Source organism: Ictalurus punctatus, chromosome 6 (assembly GCF_001660625.3).
Source record: "Ictalurus punctatus breed USDA103 chromosome 6, Coco_2.0, whole genome shotgun sequence".
Classification (NCBI taxonomy): domain Eukaryota; kingdom Metazoa; phylum Chordata; class Actinopteri; order Siluriformes; family Ictaluridae; genus Ictalurus; species Ictalurus punctatus.
This window is the reverse complement of record NC_030421.2, coordinates 22,090,587-22,103,886: the sequence shown is the minus strand read 5'-3', so window position 1 is coordinate 22,103,886 and position 13,300 is coordinate 22,090,587. Positions and strand designations below refer to the sequence as shown.

General features: G+C 37.4%; 1 protein-coding gene and 1 long non-coding RNA gene across 4 annotated transcripts in view; one reads left to right on the top strand and one right to left on the bottom strand.

The window, feature by feature from the left end:
* Positions 1-2,379, bottom strand: part of LOC108266594 (uncharacterized) — a 3,301-nt gene extending 922 nt beyond the window's left edge. The window contains exon 1 of the long non-coding RNA XR_001812917.3: positions 1,435-2,379. This is a non-coding gene — a long non-coding RNA (uncharacterized LOC108266594). The remainder of the gene's footprint in view (positions 1-1,434) is intronic.
* Positions 1-12,194, top strand: part of enox1 (ecto-NOX disulfide-thiol exchanger 1) — a 59,665-nt gene extending 47,471 nt beyond the window's left edge. For 2 of the 3 annotated variants that reach the window (XM_017470125.3, XM_047156040.2), the window contains exons 10-15: positions 1,019-1,203; positions 2,346-2,453; positions 4,069-4,128; positions 6,438-6,537; positions 7,647-7,732; positions 9,399-12,194. In XM_017470125.3, the coding sequence (XP_017325614.1) occupies positions 1,019-1,203; positions 2,346-2,453; positions 4,069-4,128; positions 6,438-6,537; positions 7,647-7,732; positions 9,399-9,530 (671 nt within the window). In that variant the 3' untranslated portion in view covers positions 9,531-12,194. Of the gene's footprint in view, positions 1-1,018; positions 1,204-2,345; positions 2,454-2,679; positions 2,712-4,068; positions 4,129-6,437; positions 6,538-7,646; positions 7,733-9,398 lie in introns of those variants that run through there. The other variant, XR_001812916.3, reaches the window with a different exon arrangement.
* The last annotated feature ends 1,106 nt before the right edge of the window (positions 12,195-13,300 follow it).

Here is a 13,300-nt window from a genome sequence, read left to right as displayed (position 1 = left end):
TTAAAATTGAAATTGTGTCAAATGTTTTCATAATATATCATAAAAAATGTCATAAAATTCAGTGTGAAATTATTCAGTGTGATTCATGATACATGGTTTGTCGTGATTCAAACCGTCTTTATATATGTACATACAGTGCCCTCCACTAATATTGGCACCCTTCATAAATATGAGCAAAGAAGACTGTAAAAAATTGTCTTTATTGTTTAACCTTTTGATCTTTTGTTTAAAAAAATACTCTGCTCTCATGGATATCAAACAATTGCAAACAAAATACAGGTTTATCAAAATAATTTTTGTTAAATATACATGTGCAACAATTACTGGCACTTTTAGTCAATACTTTGTGCTACCTCCCTTTGCCAAGATAACAGCTGAGTCTTCTCCTGTAATGCCTGATGAGGTTGGAGAATACATGGCAAGAGATCTGCTCAACAACCTTTTGCCGCACATCACAACCATATTCCTTGGTCCTATATTTAACAAAGTTTTTTTTATTTTTGATAAACCTGTGTTGTGATTGCAATTGTTTGATATCCATGAGAGCAGAGTATTTTGGGGGATTTTTTAAACAAAAGATCAAAAGGTTAATCAATAAAGACAATTTTTCACAGCCTTCATTGCTCATATTTACCAAGGGTGCCAATGTTAGTGGAGGGCACTGTGTATATATACATTTGTAATGATTTTGTTTTTGTAAGGTTTCTAATGATTGTAATGCAAGTGATAAGAAATATGAATTAATACGAAATATGAATTAAAAAAATCTTTTCTAACTCATATATATATATATATATATATATATATATAAAGAGAGAGAGAGAGAGACTTACATATAACAGTCTATATATATAAAGAGAGAGAGAGAGAGAGACTGTTACAGCAGGAGTTAGAAAAGATTTTTAATATTAATTCATATTTCTTATTACTTGCATTACAATCATTGCAAACCTTATTTGTTGCCTTTTTGAATACACTGTTCTAACAACAGTCTTTTGTATTCTTTTCATATCTGCAGCTCTGGCTGTGCACTCGTATGGCCTGCGAGAGGAGAATGACAGTCTGCGCTGGCAGCTTGATGCCTACAGGAATGAGGTAGAGCTGTTGAAGAAGGAGCAGGGAAAGATGCAGCACCCCGAAGAGGAGCACAATCATGAGCACCAGCTCAACTTCCTGCAGCAAACCATGCACAATATGCAGCAGGTAGGACATTCTCGCGCCCCAACACAGACACACACATATAATGCATATAATCAAAGCAGTTCTCACAGGTCTAGAGAGAATACCGTAGCCAGAATAACACTAGCTCTCACTTTTAAATTTTATATATTCTTTATAAGACATAAGCACACATACACACTACAAATACAGCTCAATTTCACTCTGATATCATGGGACATGTTTGACCTCTTTACACAAAATGGTAAGGCTTACCTAGTAGCAAGAGCATTGGGAGCTTGCAGTGCAGCCTGCCAGACACTCCGACGAGCTCATGTCTATGCCTCAGCAGTCCTCTACTGCCTCTACAAAAAAAAAAAAAAAAAAAAAAACAGAAGCAACACACTCATCTCTCTCATTCACTAAAAAAATATGAAGCAAAAGTCATGATGCATTTGTCTTTCATAACATCACATATTTTCGTGTGACTAAGACTCAGTATTTGTACTCAGCGATAGCTAACATAACATGATATTATTGGTTAAATATAATTTTATCCTGCATATTTCCAGTGAAAAATCATTACATTCTGATGGAAAACCAAGAATTTGTGTTTTATATTACACAATACAATTTCAGTCAGGTACAATATGGCCAGGTGCATGAACAAACACAGTATAAAGATCAGTTTTGATTTCTGGTTGCCTTTAAATAAAAATAATAAATAAATAAATAAACGTCTGGTATTTCAGACAGAAATTCAATTCAATTCAGAAATCCAATTGCATCTTTAATTTCATTGGCGTATCCACTCTGACTGTGAAGCAAGATGAGATCTGACTACAAAGTTGCACAGCTGTAACCAGGTTTTCTGACTTGACTAAACAGTATCATAAAACCATAAGGCACTGGTAACAACACATTAGCTGAGATGTACGTAGAATACATTATTATCATTAGTTTGTTAGCGGCTGAATTAAGATATCATATCAGTAGCTACACATCAGTTTTGTCTAGCATTAGAGAGAATTTTTCTTTGTAGATAGCAGTCCTGTGCTTCATTTTTCTGCACCAGATTGAGATCCCTGTTGTTGATCTCTTTTCATAAGCATTCATCACCTACACCGGCAAGTACTTTGTTGGCGACTACTATCATTTGTTCTTCATAATGCTGTCTGTCTCCACAGCAACTACTGAGGCTCCAGGATGAGCTGAAGGGAAAGGAACTGGAGCTGGAGCAGGCACGAGACGAGCAGCGCTACCTAGAGGGGGAGATCTTCAGCCTCAGGGAGAAGGTAAGTTTAACACACATAGTCCGGATTAACCTGTTAAGGACTCCGCCTATTATTCAGATATTTCTTTTAAATCAGGGGTTCCTTGCTTGAAGGTTTTTGGTCAAAAGACCCTAAATGGAATTTTTGAATTTTCTGTTTATCATCTTGCTTGTAAATCCATGTTCAGTAACTGTTTCACCATAATTTCATGTTTGATTTCTTGACTTCTTTTGTTCCACTGAGTCAGAGTCACTCGATGCTGTCAAGGAACTAGCCAAGGTAGATATATGGAGAAAATTGTCCATTTTTATTGGTCAGCTCCTATGCTAGTGCTGTGTGTCAGTATAATGAAAAAGATTTCAATAGCATGCACAAAATATTAGCCCACAGAATCGCTCTTTGTAGTTAGAGAGCTATTTGTAAAAATGTTTTAAAATAAATGGATAAAGCAAACAATGAGTTTCTCTCATAGCCCCATTTGTAAATTAACCCCTAGTTTGGGAAACTTTGTCTTAAAGCATATTTTTAGTAACTACTAAGTAACTACTATTATTGTAAACAAGATGAACTGTTTAATTGGACATCTATTATAGATGTGTATAATTTACTAAAGAGCCCTATTTTACTCCTTAATCTTTTTTCCTGATATAACCCATTTTTAAAGCAAAATTCTGTTGGGGGATGTTCCAAATTGGCAGTCTTACCTCTCTGTCTCTTCAGGTTCGACTACACAAGGCCAGTCTGTAGCCTCAATGTGCTTTCTTTGTGTATATAGTGACACACACACACACACACACAATCTTTTTCTTACAATTGTAGGTTTGAAGATTAACGCCTAGAAGGCTGGACACAGCTTAGGAAGGCTGTGTTTTCTGCTTTGCTTGACATCTGCAGAGCCAGACTCATTTACTGTCTATATATTACATTTGCACATCCCATTCACTGCTTAACCATTTCATGCTCTCCGACCTACAGATGGGGGGGAAATGTGCTGCCTATAAAGACACCATACTCTACAGTGTGTTTAGTGCATTTGTGTCGCTGACAAAGTGCCGCTGAAAGACTATCCAAGTGTTATTGCTTCTTCACTGCTGAACAAAGCAACATGATCTCCTCTCATTTTTGCTAGCACCGTGGTTGGCCTTAGAGCACAGAATAAAATCCATGCTTGTTTACTCAATTTCCCTAACTGCAGACATTGGTTTGCATGAATGTTATTTGACTGAGATAATGGGAACATCAATAAAGCAGAGGTCCTGTGGAGATTGTGGTTTACACTGTACCTAACCAAACAGACACAAGTTGAACTCTATGACTGACCTGTTTTCTATGTTTTCTACGTATAACAATCCTTCAGGAGTAACTTGGGGTTTGACACACTGCCAATAGTAGTCTATTGAAACACACATGTATAGTACATGAATAACAGTAAAAAAGAAAAGAAAAAGGTCTCATTCACTGAAAAGGGATTACATATTTAACATTTATTCAGCTATGTATGTGCTATGAAAATATAAAGCCAAGGTGTCATACAGGCCAGAGTATACAGGGTTGCGTAAACAAACGTTTGTTCCTTTAGCAGTATATGTACTGTATTTATAGCCATACAATTCCATATACTTTTTTCTCCTGACAGCTTTTGAACAGCACAGACTTGGTGGAAGGGACAAACCACACCAGTGACACCCCCAAAAAGGTAAAGAAGAGTCACTAAATTACTGCATACTGGACATGTTGATTTTACATAAAGCAGCTATATATACTCAGCAAAAAAAGAAACGTCCTTTTTCAGGAGACTGTATTTTAAAGATAATTTTATAAAATCCAAATACACTTTACAGATCTTTATTAGAGAGGGTTTAAACAATGTTTTTCAACGAACCATAAACAATTATTGCACATGCACCTGTGGAACAGGTCTTTAAGACACTAATAATTTACAGTTGCTAGGCAATTAAGGTCACAGTTACAATAAGTTAGGACACTAAAGAGACCTTTCTACTGACTCTGAAAAACATGCCATAGGCCTGCTGCAGGGAGGCCTGAGGACTGCAGATGTGTCCAGAGCAATAAATTGCAATGTCTGTAATGAAAGACACCTAAGACAGTGCTACAGGGAGACAGGAAGGACAGCTGATTGTCCTTGCAGTGGAAAATTACATGTAACCATGTGACCCCTCAGACATGATGGAGAACTTGTAAATGCCTCGACGGAAGAGTGGAGTAACATCTCACAGCAAGAACTGACCAATCTGGTGCAGTCCATGGGGATGAGATGCTCTGTAGTACTTAAAGCAGCTGGAGGATACACCAGATACTGACTGTTACTTTTGATATCGACCCCCTCTTTCTTCAGGGACTCATTATTCCATTTCTGTCCCTCAAATGTCTGTGAAACTTGTTCAGTTTATGTCTCAGTTTTTGAATGTTTTTATGTTAATACACATATTTACACATGTTAAGAAATTAGCCGGAAATAAAAGCAGTTGAATGTGAGAGATCGTTTCTTTTTTTATACTCTGCTGAGTATATTTTGCTGAAATAAATGTAAGAATGTAGATGAGGTCCTTAGTTGCCTCAAGTTTTAACTGGCAATATCAAAACAATTGATGACCAAATCTTAGGCTAAGCATTTAGCATCTCTTTTCACATGTCGGTTGGAGTAATGGTAAAAAAAAAAATTAAATAAAATAAAATGAAACAATACTTCTATATTGCCTAAGCTGTACAAAGCTCTCCGCTTATTTAAAGTGTGTAAGTACAGCTAGACTATCACTTCTTTAGCTCTTAATGCACTCGTAGTGATTGACAGCTTTTCCATCAGGACATGTCTGGTATAAACAGTGAGGTTTAGGGTTTAAGTATCATCTCTACTCAGAGGAACTGTCTGGATTACTCATCTTATCAAACTATACATTTGGTTTTTATGGTGATTCTATCTATAGAATACTGTGAACACATAGAGCAGATGGGCAACTGTAGCAAGTGACTGCCCACCACAGTTCGCATAACAGATCAGCTTAAGAGCAGCTTAATCTTCCCTCCAGAACTCAAAAGCTCTGGAAAATTACAGGGTTTTCCCGGAAGTCTCGAGACCTAAACATTTTTTAGCAAAATGTCTTTCTATATATATATATATATATATTATATATATATATATATATATATATATATATATATATATATATATATATATATATATATATATATATATATATATATATATATATATATATATATATATATATATTCTTTCCAAATATCCTTTAAGAACGCCTTTCACAAAAGAACACATTGAAATCATTGTCATGGCTGGATTGGGAAGCTGTCGCAAGGTTGCAATGGACTTTAACAGGAAACTTGGCAAGCACATCACACACGACACTGTTGCCAAACTGGGAGCCAAAGTTGGGATCCATGACTCCATGTGTGTTTACAAAGAAATGGCAATCATTACATTTAAAGTTACATTTTGCTAAAGTGTTCATTTCGCCTATGTATGGAGACTTCTGGGACACCCTGTATATCAACCTATAGCAACAGGGTATATGTAAGAAATATTAATTTTATTGAAAGGCAGTACCTTCACAAAACAACATACCACTTTAATGTCTAAATATATACGTACATATACACAGCATTGTTGTTTTTACTGACTGGAAATTTGTTGCTTGGATTTAAAATGAGGTGTGCATGTAATGTTGTCTTTCTTTGCAAGGTCACCTCAAAGAGCATCTAAAAAGCAAATTGTGTGTGATGCCCTGATGTGTGAATCACTTCATCATTTATTTGACTCATGGCCTGCTATTTTTAGCAGCCTCTGCAAAGAGGATGGGGGTAAATGTCAATAAACATTGATTTCTCTGTAAGAGGAGCCGATTGCTTGTTTACTACAGATTGGACAGCGTGGATGTGGCTTCTGCTCCATCTTTCACTGATTTTTGCTTCTTACTCACTTTACATCTTATTTTTATGTGTGCATGGTGTGTGTGTGCGTGTGGACAGGGAGTAAATGGCACTGCAGCACTCTATCACAATCGAGAGAAGAGCAATGAGGGGGTGACACGAGGTCCTCTAAGATCTGAGAAGGAAGCTGTGTTACTTGGTAAGCAATCTCTGGTCTGTGTAGGTTTGATCAACAGTGGTTGAATTGGGAAAAATGCTGAATGGTTTGGCCTAGAACAGTCTCAGTCTTACTCTAACATCTACTGTAAAGCATCCAGTACGTAGAGCAAGAGAGACAGAGACAAAGAAATGCTGCTATACTAGTTGCTAGGAGATGTAGTCACAGTTTCTAGTCTATCTTCTGTGCTTCTGGATGTAGATCCTGAGGAGCAGTGAGGTCAAAGGTGCTCAAGGGAGATGTTCCTTTGCCTGATATGCGCTTCACTGACTCTGACCTACACATTCAACCCTAATTACACACACACGCACACACACACCATATTTGCCCTGCTAACAGTTAAGAAACACACTATAGAGATGGAAGCTAGGGTTGAAAAAATGACTGAGGGGCCTTGAGCCAGAACGGCAGAGAAACTCAGATTATTCCAGCGGAAGGGACATAAAAGATCAGCAGTGAGACACAAAATTGCTTAGATTTACAGGCATAAACCATCAGTCAGTAACACTGGAGTGTTAACTCTGGAGAGGAAGCCTTCATTTGCTCCCATAGGCAGCACTGCTAATATACGTCCCTTTATATAAGAGGAATGCTATTAGATTTGCTTCTCTTCAAACAGAAACACATTTTTATCTATGCTGGAGCAGCAGACTGCAACTCAGCATGAAGGTGAAAAAGTTCCTCCTGCACAACTACTCTGCTTCTCATTGTCAAATCTGAGCAGACATCATGATCGAGCCCATCCCTTTCCTACACACTCACGAGTGAGCCTCTGTGAAAGTAGGGCCTGTGAAGGGAATTGAATTAGGTTCCTCTGTAATTGGCAGTGTTACGCCGTATAAATCAAGGAAATAAATATTGGCTTGGGACCCTCCAGGCAAGGCACTATATTCTCTGCCTCAGCTTCACTGCGTTACCTTTGGAGGACCTCTCCAAGGTAATCAACTAAAGTGGGGGAGGTGGAATGACTGCTGGTTCTGCTCTGACAAGGAGTTTTATGATTGTGCAGGCTGCCTTTATTACCAGCCTGTCAGTTACTTGCAAATGTGGCCATAACAATACTGAGCCTTCTATGCTCTCTCTTTGTGCAGGAGTCATATCAACCTTCCTCCATGTCCACCCATTTGGAGCCAACATTGAATATCTTTGGTCTTACATTCAAAGGCTTGATGCAAAGGTAAATACCTTTCTTTCTTTCTTTTGTAGTAAAGAATTTATTTTCTTGTCATCTGCACACAATTTATAACATTTAAGTATTTGGTAGATGATCTGTTCTAGAGTGATGTATAAGCGATGTAAAAAACATCCATATGATTAATGTTATATGGAAATAACCATACCTACCTTCTGAGTGGGGAAAAAAGTTTGGATTTTCCTAAGCAAACCCAGCATTAGGCAATTGGCTATACAAACAGGTTGTGTGTCCATATTGAAATATTTGTTTCCTATTTCAATGCATCAACACTATGTATTATTTCTATTAAATATTAGGAAGAGCTATGCTAATGTTTAACACGAACACTATGCTCTATGCTAATAATAGCAAATGTTAGATCAAAGCAACAACCTCTGATTTACGTTTATTTTATATCAGCTTTGAAGTCAGAACAATATTTGTTTATTCACCTGCAGTTTCCAAGATGATGTGAATGGAGCAGTAGAGGTGTTCTGTTGTGTATTTGAAAAAAACTTTATGCTATTGCAGACCATTGGTCTCATTCATCAAAGTGTGCATAGAAAAAAGTTCTAAATTTGTTCATAAGAACTGCCAAGAAATTGGCATTTATCATATGTGCTGAAAGCAGTGGACACTAATAAATCCCACATATTTTATTTTGCTCTGCTCTTGCATGGCCATACTCATTTGCCTAAAGAAACGCCCCCAAATGGCTAAATACGGTAATTTCCCTTTAAAAATGAAGTCAATAAAGTAGAGATACTGTGTTATAAAGTAAAGTCAAATCAAAACTGGTTTATTTGGCTTGGAGTGGTTTGTCTATGAAATAAATAAGAAATAATATTTTTTAGATTTTTAGATAGTATGATTACATGGACAACCTATCACCCCAATTACATTTAGAAAAGCTGTGATGGCATGAAAAAATGTCTTTTCGACTGCAGTCTTTAGAAATGTATGTGTACTTTTACAGCATTTAGCAGACACAATGATCCAAGTGCTTTGAAGTCTCTTTTAAAAATACATCCTCATGCTAGTTCAGAAATGTCATGCATTGTAGCATGAGTGATATGCAGGCATGTAATGCGACATTATTCGACTCAGAGTTTGTTAGAAAGTACCAGACTGGTCTCCAATTTCACACTGAAATAAGCCCAAGGCTAAAAACCCTAGAATAGAGACTAAATCTGTACTGGGCAAATGAAATCACCCTCTAGCAATCTTTAAATGTGCCTTTTATATGATTTTAGTTTCCATTATCTATGATGCCTGTCTGCAGCTTATGAGCACAGGAATCATAATTACTCTGTCATTATGCTGACATCATTGACAATAAGTGATAAGTATGCACATCCTCGTGCACAAGAAAAACTTGATAAATCACATTCTATAAGTAGAAATGTGCAATAAAACCATGCAAATGGTTTATTTTCCTGCCATGTAGATTATTCTGTGTTCAGTGTAGCACCCTGTACTGAACTCTCTTTGAGCCCAAGTGGCCTAATTGAGTACTGCTGACCGAAGGGCCAAGATCAAAATGCACATTGGACTGTAGACAAGCTTATGACAGTGAAAGATGCACTAAACTTACATAAAAAACCCCATCAGATTTCACAATAGGTATAAATAAATGTATTTACTTATATCGGTAAATATCTCTTCTCAGATCTCTGCCAGTGATCTAGAGCGGCTGATGGTGCGGCTACCGAACATGTTCAAGCAGGAGTTTAGTGGTGTGGGCGCCACGTTGGAAAAACGCTGGAAGTTCTGTGGTTTTGAGGCCCTCAGCTCAACATAACAAACAGAGACAGTTGCTGACACTGAGGTTATGGGACCTGCGAGCGCTGTGCCTCGGTGACAGACAGAATGAGACCGGACAAAGCCTCAGAGAAACTCAGAACAGGGTTCTCCCTCACTGCTGTAGCCGTCACCCCTGCTGTTCTGGTTTATAGACACTGATGACGGCAAAAGGCAAATGAACAGAATCGAGATAGATGTGCTTACTTGAAGCTCTACTCAGACATCTGATCCTGTTGCGTAATTTTCTGTCAACAACGAGGAGAGAAATCTAGGAATACAGCACTGCTCAATTATAAATGAAGAATGTGGACTATGGATATGTACTGTGACACACAAGTGTGCACCCAGCAGATCCAGTATCTGAGGCTATTCACTGTACTGAGCATTTATTTCAGAGTTGTGCACCAGTTTGCCAAAAGCATTACAGCTCACCTCAACATTACGGAAAGTGTTCAGAGAAGTAATTTTTCGTCCAGCTCGTCATTGTGCATTCTGTGCTACAGTTCTTTTTGGGAACTTCAGCCGTGGTAAATACTACAGAATAGTAGCCATGCTGCAGTTATTACTTACCCATGAACATTTCCACCCCAGAGTGATGGAGAATATTTGACTGTTTAGGGTCTTTTGTTGTTGTGTGCACAGTGTATGTAATGTGCATTCTCCTTGTGTCACCATCGTTATCAACTCATGCTAATTATGACTCTCAGAAACTCTATTAAAACCCTTTTTATTCAAACGCAAACACTATTTCACAAGCCAAGATGAAAGTTGTATTACATTTTCCGTGTTTATTTTTTTACTAACATTTCATGCAGTACTAGTCAGTAGACTTGAAGATGTGAAGCAGAGGCTCCCTAATCACTCTGAATAAAATACTCTGTTGTCTTAATGGGAAAGAAGAAGATAGTTTGCGGTCATAAGAACATTTTTATATTTCCTCCTCCAACTTTTTCAGAAAATGGTTCTGGCAATGAAAACAGGACTAAAGGATGTCTTGGAAAATACCCTGAGAATAAGACTTGGCAATAACTGATTATTAATGGAAATAGTGTTTATCGTACAGTTGACGCAAGTATGATGAAGTTTCAGAATCAATTCAGGTTCATTTTTTATTAATTAATAAAATTAATTCAGGTTATAATAATAATAATAATAATAATAATAATAATAATAATAATAATAATAATAAAGTAGCACTTTTAATAATAGACATTATCATCAGAAAGCAGCTTTACAGCGATCCGGATGTACATATATATTTAGATCCCCAATGAGCAAACCAGAGATCAAACTTCCTGAGATGGACAAGGAAGAAACAATGAAAGGAACCAGTCACAAAAGAGAATCCACCACCTTTGGGTGAAACCTGATAGTTGGATTACAAAGCAAATCAAATAGACACAGGAGAGAATGACCTTTTGGGTCTGTTTAAACTCCTGTTCATCAGTTCAAATATATATTTTTTAAAAAAATGAATCTGAGGGAGCATCCGAATTTTTTTTAATTTTTTTGCTTTCTGAGTGCAACCACACACAATATATTGGTTGGAGGTGGGATGCCCCCAAGTTGCTGATATGGGATATGCGGTGGTCTAGATCTGACAAGATGAGATGAGCAGCTTTTATTGTGACTTGGACAATATACATACACACCAACTTATTAGGAATTTGGGTTCAGTGCACAGGGTCAACCATGATACCCTGAAGCAGTTGAGGGTTAAGGGTCTTGCAGAAGGGCGCACTGTGGCAGTTTATCAGTGATGTGAATGTATGACCTTCTGATGATTAGCCCACAGTCTTAACCACTATCCCAGCACTGCTCTCAACCGCCCTCAACGTTTAAAAATCCAGTTCTTTTTTTAATTTGTTTATCAGGAATTAGATCTGATGCTATTTTTTGTAAACCAAGGTAAATCATGTCAGAACTTTTCCCACCCTCAATGTGAAAGTACAATGTTCACAGTGCACACCCTTTTATAATAGGGGGTGTGTGATAAGAATGAACCAGTCTCACCTATCTCATGTTCAAAAGTAATGATCATAAAGCTGTCATCACTTAAATTATTCTGATTAACCTCAAATAAAGATCAGCTGTTTCTGTAGGGATTTCTTCACATCTTGGTTTCATCTGACTGCTGAAGCTATGGTCTGCAAAGAACTTACAAAGTCTGTACAGGGTCTCACTGTCAATCGATCAGGAGAGGGGTACAATTTTTTTCCCCAAAACTTTACATATATCACAGTACAGTTTACTCTCTGCATGCAACAACTATCTCTCATATTCTTCATGTCTGGGCTATGGGGTAGGGTGGCAAGACAGAAGATCTTTCTCACAAAAAAAATCCAAGCCAAACTAATTCACCCCAAACCATGTGGCAAAATGTGTTATGGTCTGACAAGACCAATTCCAACAGGTATAATAATTCCATAATTTCAAAAGGTATATTTGTTGAAGAAAGAAGAAAAAAAAAGAAAAGAAAAAAAAAGCACATCACCAAAAGAATACCATACCCAGGTGAAGCATGGCAGTGGTAGCATCGTGCTTTATGGCTGCTTTTCTTCAGCCAGAACTGGGGCTTTCATCAAGGTGGAGGGAATTATGAATATCTTCAAATACCAGATAATTTTTGTGCAAAACTTTCAGGTGTCTGCTAGTAAGATGAAAAGGAATTTCCCCTTTCAGTGTGGCAGTGACCCAAAGCATACATCCAAACCATCCAAGGAATGGCTTAACCAAAAGATCAATGTTTTTGAATGATCTAGCCAGAGCCCAGACCTGAATCTAACTAAAAATCTGTGGGGTGACCTGAAGCAGGCTGTGCACAGGAGATGCCCTTACAACTTGACGGATCTAGAATGTTTTTTCAAGAAAGAGTGGGAAAATATTGCCAAGTCAAGATGTGCCACGCTGATAGACTCTTGCCCAAAAAGACTGAGTAGTGTAATAAAATCAAAAGATGCTTCAATAAAGTATTCGTTTAGGGGTGTACACACTTATGCAACTAGGTTATTGTAAGCTGTTTTTTTCCCCTATTTATCCCTTAATTGTTTCTGGTTCCTTTTCACTTATTTTTATATTTTCCACATTGAGGGTGGAAAAAATTCTGCCATAATTTATCGTATATATCCAACCTGCCATTTTAACAGGGGTGTGTAGACTTTCTATATCCATAGTATGGTTAGATATGGTTCAGATTGTTTATAGACATCACTTTGTAACTTGAATATTCGTTTGAAAAGGCCTACATTTACTTTGGATTAAACAAATAATTTGTCATTACAGACTTCCTGAGTCTGCAAAAGACAGCAAAAATGAATGCATTTTGTTGACAGCATGGTGCACAGAAATACAGCTTGCATAAGCTATTCTTCCTGCCAGTGAACAAAAATAGTGTTTGCTGGACACCAAAACCAGACTGCAAGAATAGCACTTACTGTTCAGCTTCTTATTTCTTTCCTCTGTGACACACTAGCTTCTTTCTAAATAACCCTGAAGCTGGAAAATGAACATTAAGCACAGTCATTCATTTTCCTTTTCCCCCTTCCCGTTCATTTGGTTTGCCATGCATGCAAGCCATTAATGCTCTGAATATCTGTGCTTGACTGATGATGATGGCCATCAAAATGCTAGCACAGCAGGATGTTTACAAGGCTCTCAGTGTGCAATTTCTTTCTTTTTACTTTGCACCTATTTTCCCCCAAAGGCCTTCTAACACTGTACCTCACCTTTTCTCTGAAAGTTATTTTCTTACAGTTATTTGTGTTGCTC